Source organism: Penicillium maclennaniae (assembly GCF_028827695.1).
Source record: "Penicillium maclennaniae strain IBT 15551 chromosome Unknown utg000005l:1.0-2652337.0:1.0-2654196.0, whole genome shotgun sequence".
Taxonomy (NCBI): domain Eukaryota; kingdom Fungi; phylum Ascomycota; class Eurotiomycetes; order Eurotiales; family Aspergillaceae; genus Penicillium; species Penicillium maclennaniae.
The window spans coordinates 2127277-2142747 of NW_026623217.1; the positions used below are offsets into that span (position 1 = coordinate 2127277).

Consider the following 15471-nt stretch of genomic DNA (forward strand, 5'->3'; position numbering starts at 1 on the left):
TAGGACCGTCTGGAACGTGTGATCTATCTGTGAACGGTTTGAAAAGGTATTCCCGAGGTGTCCGGATGTCCGCCTTTTGTTAGACCAAATCGAGGATCTCTCAATCAGGCGAATTTGCAAGCGAATCGGAGCCCGCTGTCTCAATGACGTCCTAATCAATTTATGCTCTTGAACAGCGCGGCTATTGGTGCCAATTAATTCGGCTGTATCGGCAAACTTGGCCCTAATTTCCGCGACGTCTTGTCGCATACCCAAAGCCGATCCAATCCAGGAGTTTCTTTACCCAATTCAAATGGCACCGAAGCGTGGGTGTAAAATATTGCAATGGAGACATCATCTACTCGGGGTTATAATAATCAAGACATATCACCATCTTAGATTCAAAAACGCTTGATCGACGAAAAGAGTAACAGGCAAGACGAGGGAAATGACAAAATTGATCAGACAGCCTCCCAGGTAAACAAAGAACAAATGATGAACTGAGTCGCAAAAATTGAGAATAAAAAAACTTTGACACAGCCGACCATGTTTTGGCGCAAGGAGATTGCCTTCCGGATAATATAAGATATACGGGAAAAGAAGGAAAAGAGAAAATGCAGAAGGGCTGAGAACGGAACGCGAAAAGGGACAATAGAACCGACCCAGAACAAGTGACTGCAAATGATCCAGAGATAGCCGCCCGAAATTCGTGACAATGATGTTGTTGCCGCCATAGAGGAATTCTGGAGGTTCCATCAGGGCTGAGGTGTTGCGGGTGTGGTTGTGTGATGTGATGCAATGAGGCATGATGCTGGTTGAGGCTGAAACTCCCAGAGATGGTGATCCGTGGCAGGCTAAGAGATGCGAACTTCAACAGACGCCGAAACCCTCCGCAATTAAATCGGTCGAGAAGAATCGAAATGTATAACAGTAAAGGAAAATCGTATGCCGATGATCGAGGACCGTGAGGCCCGATCTCGGAGTAAATGTTCGTGCGGCTCGTAAGCTCATGGGTCCGCGTTTCGTCGCCTCGTGTCAGGAGATACAGAAAAAGACCGTCCTCATCTCAATGGCCGAGCTCGGATCGCCCCGAATCTTTCCGACCTGCTGGGCAAGGGCTACTTTGTCGTGGTGTTCGCCCTGGTCGTTCATTCAAGGGGCTCGCGCTCGCACTTCGCCAGGGAGGGCAGAGACAATAAATTCTTGGATGATCCTGCAGGCGCCCGGGTCCCACCACGTCGCTCCGACAGAGGCCACGCTGCCATCGACAGGTAACCGTAACTTCAACACATGGTCCTTCCAGACCCGTGTGGCCAGCACACGGTATCTCTCATTCCTTCCAGATTCCCGCATTCCCGTCGCGTCGTTTCCACCGTATATGCCTCCGCCGTCTGGCACGTCCTCGGTCCACTCGGGAGCCCTTACTTCTTGTCCATGTTCAGACCGCGTCGATTCAGCGCATTAAGCATGTCATTATCGGTGCCAGACCGCGCCCCCGAATCGTCCCCAGGATTCAACATGTCACGCACGTTCAAGCCGCCACGCTGGGAACCACCGGGAGTCGAGATTGGGGCGGGAGGGGGGGTCGCGCTCCCTGCCGCCGGGGGTGCCAAAGCCACGAACGGCGAATTATGGGGCGAGGCTGAGTGACGCCCATCGTAGGGATATCCGCCCTGCGGCGAGGTGCGCCGATCGTGCTGCTGGGGATAATAGGGGCTAGGAGCGGTGTGCGTTTGAAATCCGGGGGTAGCTCCGGAGGGCGTAACGGGAGCCAGATTCATTGGATCAGGGTAATCGAATCCTGAGCCTGAGCCTCGACGCTGGCGCTACATCCATCATAAACAATTAGATCAGGCACTTCGGCCAGAATGACGAATAATGACATACCGGATCGGGCATTGGTCCTCCTGCAAGGGTGGCGGGGGACCACCGTACGGACCGTACATCCCTTGAGGCGGCGGCAGGGTGGCTTGCGCATCATGCGCCTGCGGTGGGAGAGGCTGTCCATGAGGGCCGTAGAGCTGCACATTCGGGTCGGTGCGTGTTCGGCCTTGCGAGTCGCGCAAGTGAGGGTAGGCAGCATGCGCGGGGACAAAAGCCTGCGCCTGCGAGGAGACTGGAGTAAACATGCACTGTTGATTGAAGCGCTGACAGTTGGTGCAGCGTCCATCGTTGGAGTTCTCGAAGCCCGAGCACCGGATCTATAAACCCCCTCGGTAAGCTTTCCGCTCAATAGTCTGGTCCCCCGCTAAAACGTACCTTGCGTCGTCGGCAGTAGCGACAGGCTATTGCGGTTCTCTGTCGGGGTGCGGCGGCTTGATAGACCACCTGAGGTTGTGGAGGCTGTCCGTACGCATCAGGGCGGTATCCCATATACGGAGGGCCCTGTGCATGAGGGTGGACGGCGGCCATGCTGGACGGTGGGGGGAATTGTGAAGAGCCCGGGGGGTAGTGTGGAGGCGGCGGGTATTGCGACGGTGGCGGCGGATAGTAAGCGCGGTCACCGTACTCGGGAGGGTAGGAAGACGGCGGGAACTGTGAGGCAGATTAGAAGTCATTCAGCAGAATTTCACCTGCTTCAGTCAAAGGGCAGACATACGGGTTGAGCGGGAGGAGGATGACCTTGCTCGTCCTGGGCGTAGGGATACGGACGACTGGGATCTGGGTAGCCCCGTCGATTGGGGTCGTCATCGGGAGGATTGCCTGACATTTGTAGTTGGAGGAAGTCAAAGGTGGGAAATGAGATGAGTCAAGGGTACAGGGATGTGACGTCGAGTTATGAAAGGGGGCGACGAGTCGAATCACACGGGCGATGCCAGCATAGCGCGGTCACGCAGGGGAAAGAAGACGCAGGAAGATCCGAATTGGTAAGATTGGTAAGATTGGTAGAATTGGCAGAATTGGCAAGGGGGGCCAAAAAGGAAAGGAAACAAAAGGAAATAGGAAATAAGAACTAGGGACAATGGGAACTAAAGAGAAAAAAAAAACCAAAAAAAAATCAGAGATAAAGAGAAAAGAGAGGGAGGGAGGGAGAGAGGGAAAAGAGAATTAAAATTAAAAATTAAAAAAAAAAATAAAAGAGGGAAGAGTCTCGGGACTATGACGTGAGCACGATGGAGTTAGGGCTAGTATAGAGACACAGAGACACAGACACACAGAGAGAGAGGGAAGAGAGGGAGAGAAGGGAGGAAAAAAGTCCCCACGACCAAAGAAGATAAGGGAGGTTCTGGAAAAACGTAGAGAAAAGGGAACAAAAAGGTGTCCGTGAATTATTTGATTGGAAGGAACAAGGAATTTTTAGACAACGGGGTGGAACCCGGGCAGCGCGGGCTAAGGCGGCGCCTAGTGACCCGTCGACATGGACGGGGGTCCCTCAGCTGAACCGTTACAATACATAACTCCAAAGTCCTGGGCTTTTGCTCGTTGCTCTCTACGCATGGCTCGCCCTTCCACGTACTCTTTCAAATTCAGGTGACCAGGCTGGGATGTACCCTGCTGCGCGATGTTGGACGGGGATCGTCATAACTGCCGTGATCCCTGGCTACTGCCTCGGTCGTCCATGGGCTAGCTGCGACTCGGTCCGTCCTCGCACAACCGCAACCGGCCCCGCGGAACCAGTTATCCTTTCCATGGTGATGGGCCCGGCTCGGGGCGAATCATTGCAACCCAATCGCGCCTAGCTCCAAAACGGAGGGAAGTAGGATGAAGGGCGAGAAAAGAATTCATCAAAGAGGGGTGGACAGCGGGCACCGGTAAATAACCTGCTCCAGGCCATGCGCATGAAGCTACTGCAGGTATGGATACTATCGAACTGTCCCTCTTCGCGAGGCTTAGGGGAGGCGGTGTGCAGTGGCGATCGGACTTCAGCTGATGAGTGGGGTTCAGCTCTCCCGCCACCGATACGAGTCCGGTGACGAGCGCCCTAAGTTCCCAGGGCTGTAGCACTGGATCCTCAAAGCCCATCATGAGCCAAGGTAACCTGCATTAGCGTTGCGTTTTCCGCTGTGACAGGGGGGGCGGGTTCATCGTCAAAGTGCCACAACCACGTTGTACGGGGAGTGGACTGGTGGACTCGACGGGTCCGAGTCCGAGTGCGAATCTAGGTCTGAGGTCTGGGTTTGGATTCTGGGTGGGAGTCTGGATCGTCACCTCATATTACCCGATCATCGTACATTCCCCATCAATTTGAATCATCCTAACCGATGTCATTATTAGATGACAAACTTGATTGGGGAAAGGAAGGATATGGGGGGGGGAAGAGGGGAAGGGGTTTAGTCTCGTTTCGATTAAAAAGGACGAAACTGGGAGAGGAAGTTTTGCGGCCTGTGTGGTCGGGGTACTTGTCCCACGGGCCGCTCCGGCCTTCCCGCCGATCTCATGCATGTGTGCCATCTGTGAAAAAGAAATACGATAGTACACGATAATGCGAGAAGAAAAAAAAAGAAAAAAAGAAAAAAGAACAACCATAAGTGAATGCGATAGAAAGGAATGGTCTGAGACTGGTAATGGTGACGCGCAGAAATAATGGATGCGCGCCTCCATTTTCCCGTATCGATCGAATGAGACCCCGCAGGCGTCACGGATGATTTTTTTTTTTTCCTTCTTCTCGCCACGTTTTTTTTCTCCATAGGTGCGAACCCAATCGGCGCGCTGCATTGCCGTCCGCGTCTTTCCGTTGCCGCTCTCCACTTTTTGGCCTCAGCTCTAGTTTAGCGTACCGGATTTCATCGATTCCTTTCTCCAGAGGGATCCACCCGTCCCGAAATCGCTGGCCAGTCGATGCACTTTCTCCCAGGGACACGCTAGTCGCTTCGGTTCCAAAGAAGGACTGAGCGCGGGCTTGGAGACCCAACCGCAAGTCGGCAGGCTGCGACGTTTTGTCTTTTTTCTGGCTTGGTATCTTTCGGGTTCCTGTTTTAAGTCATCGGGGAATCGGGGACACCGGGTTTTCGGGACTTTTGGCCCCTCTTTCTTCTTCACTGTTCTTCTTAAATCCGCCCGGGAGCGCGTCTATGGATGGAGCCCCGTCGGGCACTAATAGACGCCGCCCGCATGGCCGTTCAGTCACGGGAACAGAAGATAGCCTATGACAGTCGACCATTTCCCCCTCTGCTTTCTAGTAGATCTGACGTGGCGATGTGTTTGGTGGTTGCTCGGGGCAGTGCACAGTCCTGGCGACCCCCCCCCCCGGGGTCGTGTGATGGAGTGCAGGAAAGAAGCGGTGACACACCGTTGCGATTCCAACTCGCCCGGAGCGAAAGTCGTGTCATACAGCGCGGGACGATCACGATGCTTTTTGGGCCTGCTGCCAGCCGGCGCATGAGCGATCTTTAAGCCGTTTGATTCGTGGCTCACTTGGCGCATGCGACTTTTTGACAGTTGAAAATTGACTTCAGAAACGATGGAGTGTCCAGTCTGGGACAAGTGCAGCCCACATGGTGGACAGTATGAGAGTGACGAGGTCGCCTGAGGCCGGATTCACATGGTCCAACCCATCAGGAGAGCCTCGCCGACACTCTGATCCCTGGTTGGGCAGCAAGTTGTTCGAGTTCAGGCCGTGAGACGGCCAAAAAACTAGCTGCCCAGCTTCACACAGTAATTCGGAAGTTGACTCTCATGAGCCTGCACCATGCCGCCCCTTGAAGGATGCTCAGGTAAATGCGATCGTCGAACATTGGCGGAACCTTGTAACTAGGAGATTCCTGGCAGATCTATATTCTCTTTGCGCCTCGATGCAGGGTGGAGGGAAGCATAAGTCCGATTCTTGGGAGCTTCTTCGTGAAAGTGTAGGACTTAGTCCTATGTACAGCTGGAACCTAGCCTATAAGATTTCAAGAGCATTATTATATTACCCCGAGCCTCAGAGTCTCTAAGGTTCTTTGGCGGTGGGTGACCTCGAGGTCAGGAACTTGTCTAGATAAATTGCTTTTTAGGGCTGTCGCTTTGAATTCCCATTGGCAGATTCCATACGAGAAAGTCAAACTGCGTTACTTGATACCAATAAGCTCCGTCGGGATATCCAGATACAGGAGGGCTGTCATCTGGTGAAATGCCTACCACTTGGCCTGAACACGAGCATCATTGAAGATGATCATGTCGAAATCACCCAATCTACCTAATTTTCCCCCACGAGCCCTGAAATCGACTTGCTAGAGCCACACCTTGACTCGCCTTGGGTAGACACTGGAAATCATCCTGCACGTGTGGGAGATTCATATGTCCATCCATACCTTGTGAGCCCCAGGGCTAGTTGACTATCTGTCTGGGTATGAAGATTCCACAACTTCAGATAGCCTTTCATATCCTTCAAATGTCTCCTTACATTTGGCAATACTATTTTCCAGCGAATAATTTACTTCATTTTGAGATCCTGTCACTTTCAAAATCACCTCGATATTTGGATTCAGTTCTACGGGCAGACTTGACGCGCAGATGACACATGTTGAAGTATATCTCAAAGCCGAGAGGTGTGCAGATCCAGATTTAACAATCCGGTAATAAATAATGTTAACCAAGATTAATTCAAATGTTCTACCATCAACGATCTACCTCGTGATTGAACTTAGCATAAGGCTAAGCTAAACGCCTTGGGTCTTCTTACCTTGCAAAGTCACCTGAAAGATATATGAACGAAACCTTCCTCCAAGAGAGAAACACCTTCGCACCTACATCCGACTTATCCCCAAGCGAAATGAAACCACCAGACACCAATTGATCCTGTGCCAGGTAAGATATCTCGAGCCTCCCGCACGATCCCCTCCACCCCACCACAAATACCACGTGAAGGCCAGAAAAATAAGAAAAACCACATCCCTAAGAAGGTATAGGCATTGGTATACAGTACTCCGGTAACCTCCACAGCTGCAGAAACCAATCAATGCCCCAAGCCATTCTTTGGTTCATCAGTCGGTCCTTGCCAGACCAGGAAGGTGCACATCGTCTATTCGAAATCTGGGACGTGGCGGAGTCCCGCTCCGGCCCAATCCCACAGCCGCTTGAGAAAATGGAGTCCAAGGTTTCCAAGGTTTTGCCTAGCGGGCTTGCCCGACAACGGGCCGAACGCGGCGCGCGGGTACGGTGGCGATTGTTCTTCATGCGTGTCAGGGAATGTTTGCAGAATCGTTTATACAATACTGGTGGAGTCTCAATTTCTTCAGTTTTTTTTTTTAAGGGGTGGGGGGGTTTTTTCTTCAGCCATAACTTTGGGACGGATGGTTCGGCCCAGATCGAATACGGTCCCCGACTATGATGGTCGAAAGGTGAAAAATGTAGGTTAGTGCCCCCTTTTTAGGTACTTGTTGGGTTTGTTGCTGCAATTGGTTCTTTGGGTGATGGGACAAGTTTTGTATCGAATGTGTACCAGGCTCTACCCTTGTCAGATTTGGGCTGTGCGATAGAGGGGTATTGAGGATGAAGAGGGGTAGATTGAAATAGGGCGATGCAGTCGGATGTGATGGATGCGCAGTTGACACTTCATTGCCTTTGCCTCGCAGCACCCGGGAATGCGGCAGCTCGCTTGTGCGGAGGCAGCCAAAGATGGCCGTGTGCATGCAGTTGGGCTGGGAATGAAGTGGGTGAAGTAGCGGGTAACGGTAAGATGTATGATTGTGGGAATGATGACCGATCTACAGGTTTTTGGCGAGACAATTGAAAACAAGAATTCCTTTCCGATCATCTCAGATAGAACAAGATTTTGTTCTTCTCAAGTCTCAAGTCTCGATCGAGGCATTGGCGTTGACCTCTTACATATCGGGCATCACGATACTGTTGAGATACGTCACCTAAGAAAACGAGGGAGCGGTCAGCAATTGTGTGCGGTTTTTCCCCAAGGCCTCAAGGCCTCAAGGCCTCAAGGGCTGCAGCAAAGGTGAGACGGTGCGGAGCTGATTGGCAGCCCAAGTAACTAGCTCAGAAGGGAAAACGGGCTAGACTGGACAGGGAAATGGATAGATCATGGGGCTAGGATGGGCTTACGAAGGGCTCCATGACCCCAACCAGCGCGGCGATCCGGTCCTGTGCATCCGGCGCCAACATCTCTTGATCTGAGATGGGTCGTCCGATCGTGAAACTGCGCAACCGTAGAAGTAGAATATTGGCATTGTCGGCTTCATAGCCCTGTAAAACAAAAGGGACGAGTCAGTGAGTTCTGTAGGGGGCTGCGTGGATGGCGCTTTTCAGGCCCGTGGAGACTGGCGCCAATGTGAACCATGGTACCAGATGCGACGGCGTCAATAACGGAAAAGCCAGCTTTGAATGCTGATGGTGTTCCTGTTCCTGCGCAATTCGACAATCGCGCACGTCTTCTTCCGCCACTTGGTCTTTGAGGCTGTCCTCTTGGTCAGGTGCCCTGGCTGAGGGCCTCGCTACTCCCGTGGATTGGCCAAGCCGGTTCGGTGAACCATGATGACTGCCAAATGGCGCTCAACAGAGGTGGTGATGGCCCACCCCCCCCCCCCCCTAGATTTCAAGGAGGCTGTATGCAGGGTTGGAGAGCCTCTGGCTTGCATGCTCATCCAGGTGGAAAGGCTCATTCTCATGATCGACTCCGACCGGAGATCGCGACGGTTATCGACCGTGACCAACCTGCCTCAATACCCACGACCAAAGCCTTTCATCGACCTTGATTGAATATCCCTGATTCTATTGGAAACGAGTCTGTTTTGGGAAGACATGCCTGTGGGTACGAGGATGCCTCCTACCCTCTTGGGGAGCATGTGAATTGACAAAGAAAAGATGACTTCATACCTTGGGTTTGGTCTTTAAAGCAGATTCCCTGTTGTGATGAGTAAAGGCCTTCACGACAGCGTCATCATCATCCGGCGCTCCGTTCAGGAACTCGCGGCGCATCGCCGGTGCTTTGAGCACCTCCTTCCAACGACTTGCGTTCTCGTCGATATCCTCTCGCAGCAATGCTAGCGGTTCAGCCTCTGGGTTCCAGAGACCGCAGCCTACACCCGACCAGACATGATAAGCACGGAAAAAGAGAGACCACAATCACGAGCATGAACTGCTTGTACTTGTCATGCCGCAAGTACTGTAACGATTGCAAGAACTTGCAGTATCGCCGTGTTGCATCGATCGCAAGGTGGGAAGTGCGGGAGACATACCGACAAAACAAGCACCAGGTTGGAAATGGACATAGTACGCAGCATAAGGACCTTTCTTGCCGGTGCGGGACCTACAACTCTATAAGCCAATCGCCCTTTCGCCAAGGTCGCGGTTGCAGTCACAATCACGGTCACAATCACTTACCAGGCTGCAGAGAAATGTATCTATTCGTCCGTCAGCGCGCCGCCACCAAGTATCACAGTAACACAAGAACGGGGCTGGCACACGACCCCAAGGCAGAGTCGGGTGGAAGGGGCACACTGATCTCACATACCTTGTATGGAAGAGGATTCTTGCTGAAGCGAATATCGCGGTGGATACGAAAGACCTAGAAGCGTTAATGGAAGGAAAGAAGTCACCGGGATCAGTGATATTACCAGGTCCTTCACGGGCAGCTCAGGAACGGTGGCGTCGACGCCGGCGATCTTCGGAGTGAGCGTCTCGACAAACGTCTCAAAATCTTTCTTTGCCGCGCGGTAGTCGGGGTCGTGCGCTACACTATTAGCTGCGGTAACCGCGGGTTCTCCAAGGGGCCTTACCCTTCAGCCACTCGCGCTCGTTGTTCTCCGCCAGATCCTGCAGAAACAGCTTCGTGTTGGGGTGCAGTGTCTCATCCTGGTATGCCACGCCGCCTGCGTCGCGCGCCTTGGGCTTGGGGATGAACACCTCTTTGCCGGGCCCTAGACCCGTCCGCACTCCCTCGCGCCACAGCTCTTTACCCTTTAGCGCGTCTGCGTCCAACGTGGCATTGTGGGCCTGCTTTCTCTGCTTCCCCTTTGCTACCTTGGACTCTTCCTCACTCTCGGAGGGCTCTTCCGTCTCGGACTGATGATCGGAAGACACTTGATCTTCTTCCTGGTCTTGTTCCTCATAGGCAGAGCCCGAGTCGCCTTCGCTCTCGCTATCCTCAGGTTCAGCAGAGCTCTCGGGCTCAAAGTACTTGCTTTTCTTGGTTGTGGACTTCACTCCAGAAAGGTCGGCATTGGACTTGACTCGCTTGACCTCGTCCTGCGACACGGACAACCGTGCAGAGGCGCGTCGTTTGGGCGCCGCCGCAGGCGCCTCGGGGCTTGCGGGAGCGGGCCGAGACGATCGTCGAGGCATAGTACTGAGTTCAAGATTGGTCTCGCTAGTCTTCTATTTGGATCGTGTAGTTTTGCGCTCTCGTTTGTTGGCTGCAAAGCGACTAACGTCGAAAAGGTGGATGTAGACGTCGTTGAGGCCCAACGCAGAGATAATTCTTTACAGGTATACAAAGAAAAACAAAAGCAAAAACAAAAAGTGGATGGAAAGTGCGGACCTGTCCATTTAAAAACCGGCTTTTTCATAATAAATAAGGAAATCCACGATGAGGTGGCCTCCGCCTTTTAGCCTTCCGCAGTCTTTTTTTTCTGCCATCGATTTTCTGCGGTTCTCTGCGATGATCGGGATTGTCAATTCGGACTTGACGCAATCCTCAGCCACATTCCGTTCCTCAAAGAATGTGAATGATTCTACCTGATACATGGATCTTTAATGCTGTTGTCGATTGTCAGCTTACTTTGCTCGGTGAAGAGAGAACCAGCTATTTTGCAGTTGTGCAAGGAGCCAGTCTGCGCTAGGTGGCGCGGTCCCAATACTCACGCGCGGCCCCCACTACGACATGAAAGTTGGGGGAGGCAGTGGGAGAAGCTGTCATGCCGATTAAAGTGTCTAATTTCATAGAGCCTTGATGCTGTATGATGGCTTGTCTCAGCCGTAGGTGTCGATGTTCATTCAAGTGTGATGAATGTAGATCCACCAAAAGTATCAGAGGATCGAAATGATGAATACAGATCAATACGGCTTTCATCAGGCGCCCAAAAACCACGGCACGTTCTGCTTCAACACCCGACATACATCGACCTACTTTGTTTCTGCAAGAAACGCTCACATACCGAGGCAACTAATTACTGTTCATCGATTAAATGATTGATAGAGCTTTAATTGATGATTCATTGGCGTCCAATAGAGAAGACTAGGGCAAGATTGCAAAAAAAAATAAAAATAAAAATAAAAATTCCTTGCAAAACAAGCAACAGTCTGGACGTGGAGATCATGCACAGCACAAGAGGATTTTTTATGAGTCCCAACCTATACTTCTATCAGCCATTGTGGTTGCTGTGGTCAATGAAAGTTTTGCCGTTAAGACAGAGAGGATGGGAGCCTTATGGAGGGACCGGAAAGGCCGATGCTAAAATTAGCCAAATGGCTTCTAGTACCACATAGTAGCTACTTCAAACAAAATCTTATAAGGCGACGATCTGAAATGGAGTGAATTCGTTTGTTAATGTCCAGCTTGGCATGTCTTGACTCTCTCTAGAACACACAGAGTTTGGAGGTTGATGCAGCTAGGCATTGGGTCTTTTGAATCTACACGCTGCTTATGAAGCTTAGCTCTCCGGTACTAGGTGAAATTACTAGCAAACTTTGTAGAATTTCAAATCGCTTAAACTATGATTACTTATCCACCGCTGAGGGGATCTGGGCATAGAGAACGATGTATCCGCCGCCGCTCCACAAATTAATGTCTCCCTCCCAAATCCGGACCTTTAGGTTGGGAAAGAACCGGCGTCCCCATGATGCATCAAAAGAAAAAGCAAGAATGAGTAAATACAGAAGCAATTGTGCGATATTACGAGGAGAAACCCCACTGGATAGAATGGGAACGTGGTCTCAGAACAACCGAACGTCACGTGTGTTATCTTGTCTGGACCATTACATACCCTTCGTTCTTGGCAACAACGAACAGCACGACCGCCTAAATACGGTTTCTGCCGTATGTGCGGTGGGCTCGGGATTGCCGAATATTCGACGAGGAACGGGTCTGGGCATTATTCTCAGCGGAAGTAGCAATTGAAGGGTGCCAGCTCTGGCTAGACGTGTGGTAAGGAGGAAGAAAATCATCGGCGACAATAAATCCGGAGGAATTATGCGTGTTCAAAGCTCCAGTATTGCCAGGTCGTGGGGTGTTCGACGCAGTGTGCGGCACGACCGAAGATGAGCGTACAGGACATGTAGGGCTGCTGGGCGGCGCAGTTCCGATGGAGGAGACACGGGAGTGATGACCGTTGTTTCTGTGGCCAGCGATGATGATGGAACGGAAAACTCCCAGCTCATAGGCAATTGCCTCAGCAAAAGTTTTCCTCTTTGCGGCTTCTTCGCCCCAGACAAAGAGCTGCTGACCGTAGGGCCGGATCCAATTGGGATTAGTGTGGCGATTTTCCAACCCTTGTTTCTCAGTTTGAGACGCACGGCCACGGCTCATCAGTGATCCATAAAACTGCAAGGAATGTCAGGGAAAGCAAAAGAAGAACAAAATCAACGGGCCAGCATCAGAACTTCATACCGTCAAGGAAGCAACGTCGTAGGGAGCCAACCAGGTCAGAGTATCGAATGGAAAGAGCGAGAGGGCATCACGCGACATACGTTGCATGGTGAGGTGATCTCTGCCAGCTTCGATGATTGCAAACTTCATGCGAGGGTTGAAGCCAGGGCATCGGAGACCGGTCTGCATCATTTCGGAAACTAAGCGGTAGTCCAAGCCGACGGTACGAGAATTGCGAATGCGATGATACAGGAGCTCCACCATCACCAGCAGGGCGTCGAACAGCTGATTACGAGCATGCACCGTGTACATGCTAGTGGCATACCATGGGAACTGGATAGTCCGTTAAGAATTGAAGAACAAATGAACAGTTCAATATCTGATGAGGGGTGCACTTGCCTTCCAGATGGTGCTGATGAGGGACTCATAAGTGCGTTGAGGCACTTTTCCCGCAAACGCGCTCTATGTATGTCAACTTGATGGCAAAGCAGATAGAGATGTAAGCGATTCCACCTACTCGGTGCGGCTCTTTTGCGTGCCGAATCACACAGAACAACTCCTCATCTGTAATGAATCCATCAAAGCCAGTCGACCACCACTCGGTCGGACGCTTGTCACGGGCAACCAAGCGATCGCCTACCCAGTCGACGCACTTGGCCCTCGGGAACAGAGCCTGCATCAGCTCTTGCTGGCTGCTCATGGTTACATCAATGTGGCGATTCCCCATACGAGGGCCGCTTTGAGTCACAGTCGTAGCGTTCAAGCGGTCCACTGCAGCCTGAGCACTCTCATGGTCCTCAAATTCCACAAAGCAACACATAGTCTTTCCTGTAGAGCGTTCCATGATAATATGAACTGGACACTGAGACTCCGGGATCAGATGACCATTTCGCCCAAACATCTGGATCACTTCTGGACGAGTGAGTGAGTAGGAAATCTGTGATATAGGTCCAATTAGTGGTGAGCACAGGAACCGAGAAGTCGACTCAGATTAAAGCAGGTGGAGTCAAGAACTAACATTGTCAATTCGAGCAACGCCGGCACGGGAAGGCTTCCGACGTTCAGCCAGGTTACCGATGGGCCAGTCTGGCTGGTGCATCAATTCTTCCAAGGTTTTGTCCTCGAGAAGGCGCATTCTGGCGCTTACATACGCCTCCTCGGAAGGGTCGGGGGAGTAATGATACATCCTTGAAGGTATGATCTAGAGGATATTGATGAGGACCAATTTCAGACGTCCTCCAGGTTGACAGAATGAGAAAGGCTAGGAGAAGCGTAGAAAGTAAATGAAAAAAGGGGGCGTAGATGGGAGAAAGGGAAATTCAAGTGAAGAAGATCACGCGGTAGGGGAGAGAGATGAGAACGAGATTGCAACAGTCAATTGAAGATGAAATTATGTTCTGATCATGACAGCTGCGCCGGAGGTAAAAATAGGAGTAGATACATACCAAGGTGTTTGGATAAAAGGATGAGGTCGAGGAGGGGTGACGACGAGAAAGGTAGGTCGAGAAATGAAGTCAAAGTAAGAAATGAAATCGAACAAGGCGCTGCCAGACCATACTACATGTACGCCTCTTCAAGTGAGTAGGTCCGAATACGATGAGAGAGAAGTAAGCGCAACCATAAGTATCATATTGCGATTGTGATCCGCACGAGACGTAGATTGCACCACCGCATCTTCGCCGTACTGATTAACGCAGAAAGACCCACCCTTCCTGGCAGCTTTGCACTACGCCAATATCACACAAGAAAGGTGCTGAGCTGAGATTAGTGACTTACTCACTAGGGTTGAATACTCTAAGCCTCAAGGGTGAGCTATGACCCGACTCTGGAGCAAGAAAAGCCCAAGTACCCGGGTCTGAGTTTTGCTATGGCCGTTCAACAGGCTAGACGGTTAAAAGATGTAGAGCTTCAGTTAGAGGGCCTTCGTTAGGACACAGATGCATGAGATGTGAGTTGGAGCGGGAAATGTACCCGTGGGTAATCTTCCATTGCAAGCCTGTTTTGATGTATAGAACAAATACGGATAAGACAAGTGTATCTTTCGTCGCCAGCAACCTAGAAGAACGCCACAGAATTTAATCAAACTTGGGAGAGTTTAGCAGATGGTTTAGGGTCGCAAAGTGGGGAGTTACTTACGGGAGTCAAGAACGACTCGGCAACAAAACGAGCTCGAGCGTTCAAGAATAGCTTCATCTCACTATGACCAAGTCAGTACTAGTGAATTCATGGACGATGAGCCCTGATTAGTATCCTACCTGATCTCCTTGTCCACCTCTTCCATACTGAAAATCTGTTAGCGGAAAATAGACGCAGAAGGGAACGGGGATGAAACGAACAACTGAAGAATAAAGTCCACCAATTTGTGCTTCAGGAGCGCCTCGGTGTGATAGTTAGTCACCAGGAAGGAGATATCGTAGCCCTTAGATATGATTAGCACTAAGACCAAGCGCGAACTCGGCCGCTCTGGGACTAACCTCGATGGGCTTCCGTCGGAGAATGAAAAAGGACTCGGCACGTTGAGTCAAGAACCGTGTGAACTTGTGTACGAGGACTACATAATGTTATTATTGAACAGTTCGCGGTCTGTGCGGACCAAAATGACTTACTATGCTCGATCTCATCGGCCTGTTTAACCTTCAACGAGATCCGCACCGAGTTCACACTGGGTTCTATCAGTACGCGTTCTGTGTCGTTACGGCTGACCGTCAACGGGTTGAGGAGAAGCTCGGGGCTGCTAGCGGCTTCGATCTCGGGGACATTGTGACGCTCGGAGGTCTGGGAAGCGAAGTTGGAAAGGGCGAGAGCAGCGGTCAGGGAAGCTCGCACAGCCTGAAGGTAGGGGCGTAAAGATTGTGACTGATATCCTCAATTAGACTTATCGGGTTCGCGATGTTGGGGCCTGACGTACCATGGTGGAGGGGTAGCGTGTATGGATCGGAGGAGTAACCGTTTCCCCGAACTTGCAAACGGGTTGATATCACAGCCGCGACTCTGCCCTGTGAGTCCCAATAAGTGCCAAGAAATACCAGTGAGCCAAC

General features: G+C 51.4%; 4 protein-coding genes across 4 annotated transcripts; all 4 read right to left on the reverse strand.

Annotated features, from left to right (window-relative positions):
• Nucleotides 1-1400: 1400 nt before the first annotated feature.
• Nucleotides 1401-2689, reverse strand: N7477_006037 (Zn(II)2Cys6 transcription factor domain-containing protein; the record flags this gene model as incomplete). Its single annotated transcript, XM_056967700.1, has 4 exons — nucleotides 1401-1805; nucleotides 1863-2180; nucleotides 2239-2514; nucleotides 2579-2689. 4 exons carry the CDS (start codon nucleotides 2687-2689, stop codon nucleotides 1401-1403), a joined length of 1110 nt encoding a protein of 369 aa, XP_056822454.1.
• A 5249-nt stretch (nucleotides 2690-7938) lies between these two features.
• N7477_006038 (DUF2461 domain-containing protein) lies at nucleotides 7939-10191 on the reverse strand (the record flags this gene model as incomplete). The annotated part of the gene is made up of 7 exons (XM_056967701.1): nucleotides 7939-8094; nucleotides 8725-8927; nucleotides 9087-9157; nucleotides 9232-9251; nucleotides 9362-9415; nucleotides 9465-9580; nucleotides 9627-10191. The coding sequence occupies 7 exons, from the start codon at nucleotides 10189-10191 to the stop codon at nucleotides 7939-7941; spliced, it is 1185 nt and encodes a 394-aa protein (XP_056822455.1).
• A 1675-nt stretch (nucleotides 10192-11866) lies between these two features.
• Nucleotides 11867-13619, reverse strand: N7477_006039 (uncharacterized protein; the record flags this gene model as incomplete). Its single annotated transcript, XM_056967702.1, has 4 exons — nucleotides 11867-12388; nucleotides 12455-12766; nucleotides 12951-13370; nucleotides 13452-13619. The coding sequence occupies 4 exons, from the start codon at nucleotides 13617-13619 to the stop codon at nucleotides 11867-11869; spliced, it is 1422 nt and encodes a 473-aa protein (XP_056822456.1).
• An 889-nt stretch (nucleotides 13620-14508) lies between these two features.
• N7477_006040 (actin-related protein 2/3 complex subunit 4 family protein) lies at nucleotides 14509-15344 on the reverse strand (the record flags this gene model as incomplete). The annotated part of the gene is made up of 7 exons (XM_056967703.1): nucleotides 14509-14517; nucleotides 14570-14630; nucleotides 14689-14715; nucleotides 14770-14852; nucleotides 14908-14984; nucleotides 15040-15289; nucleotides 15342-15344. 7 exons carry the CDS (start codon nucleotides 15342-15344, stop codon nucleotides 14509-14511), a joined length of 510 nt encoding a protein of 169 aa, XP_056822457.1.
• Nucleotides 15345-15471: the final 127 nt, after the last annotated feature.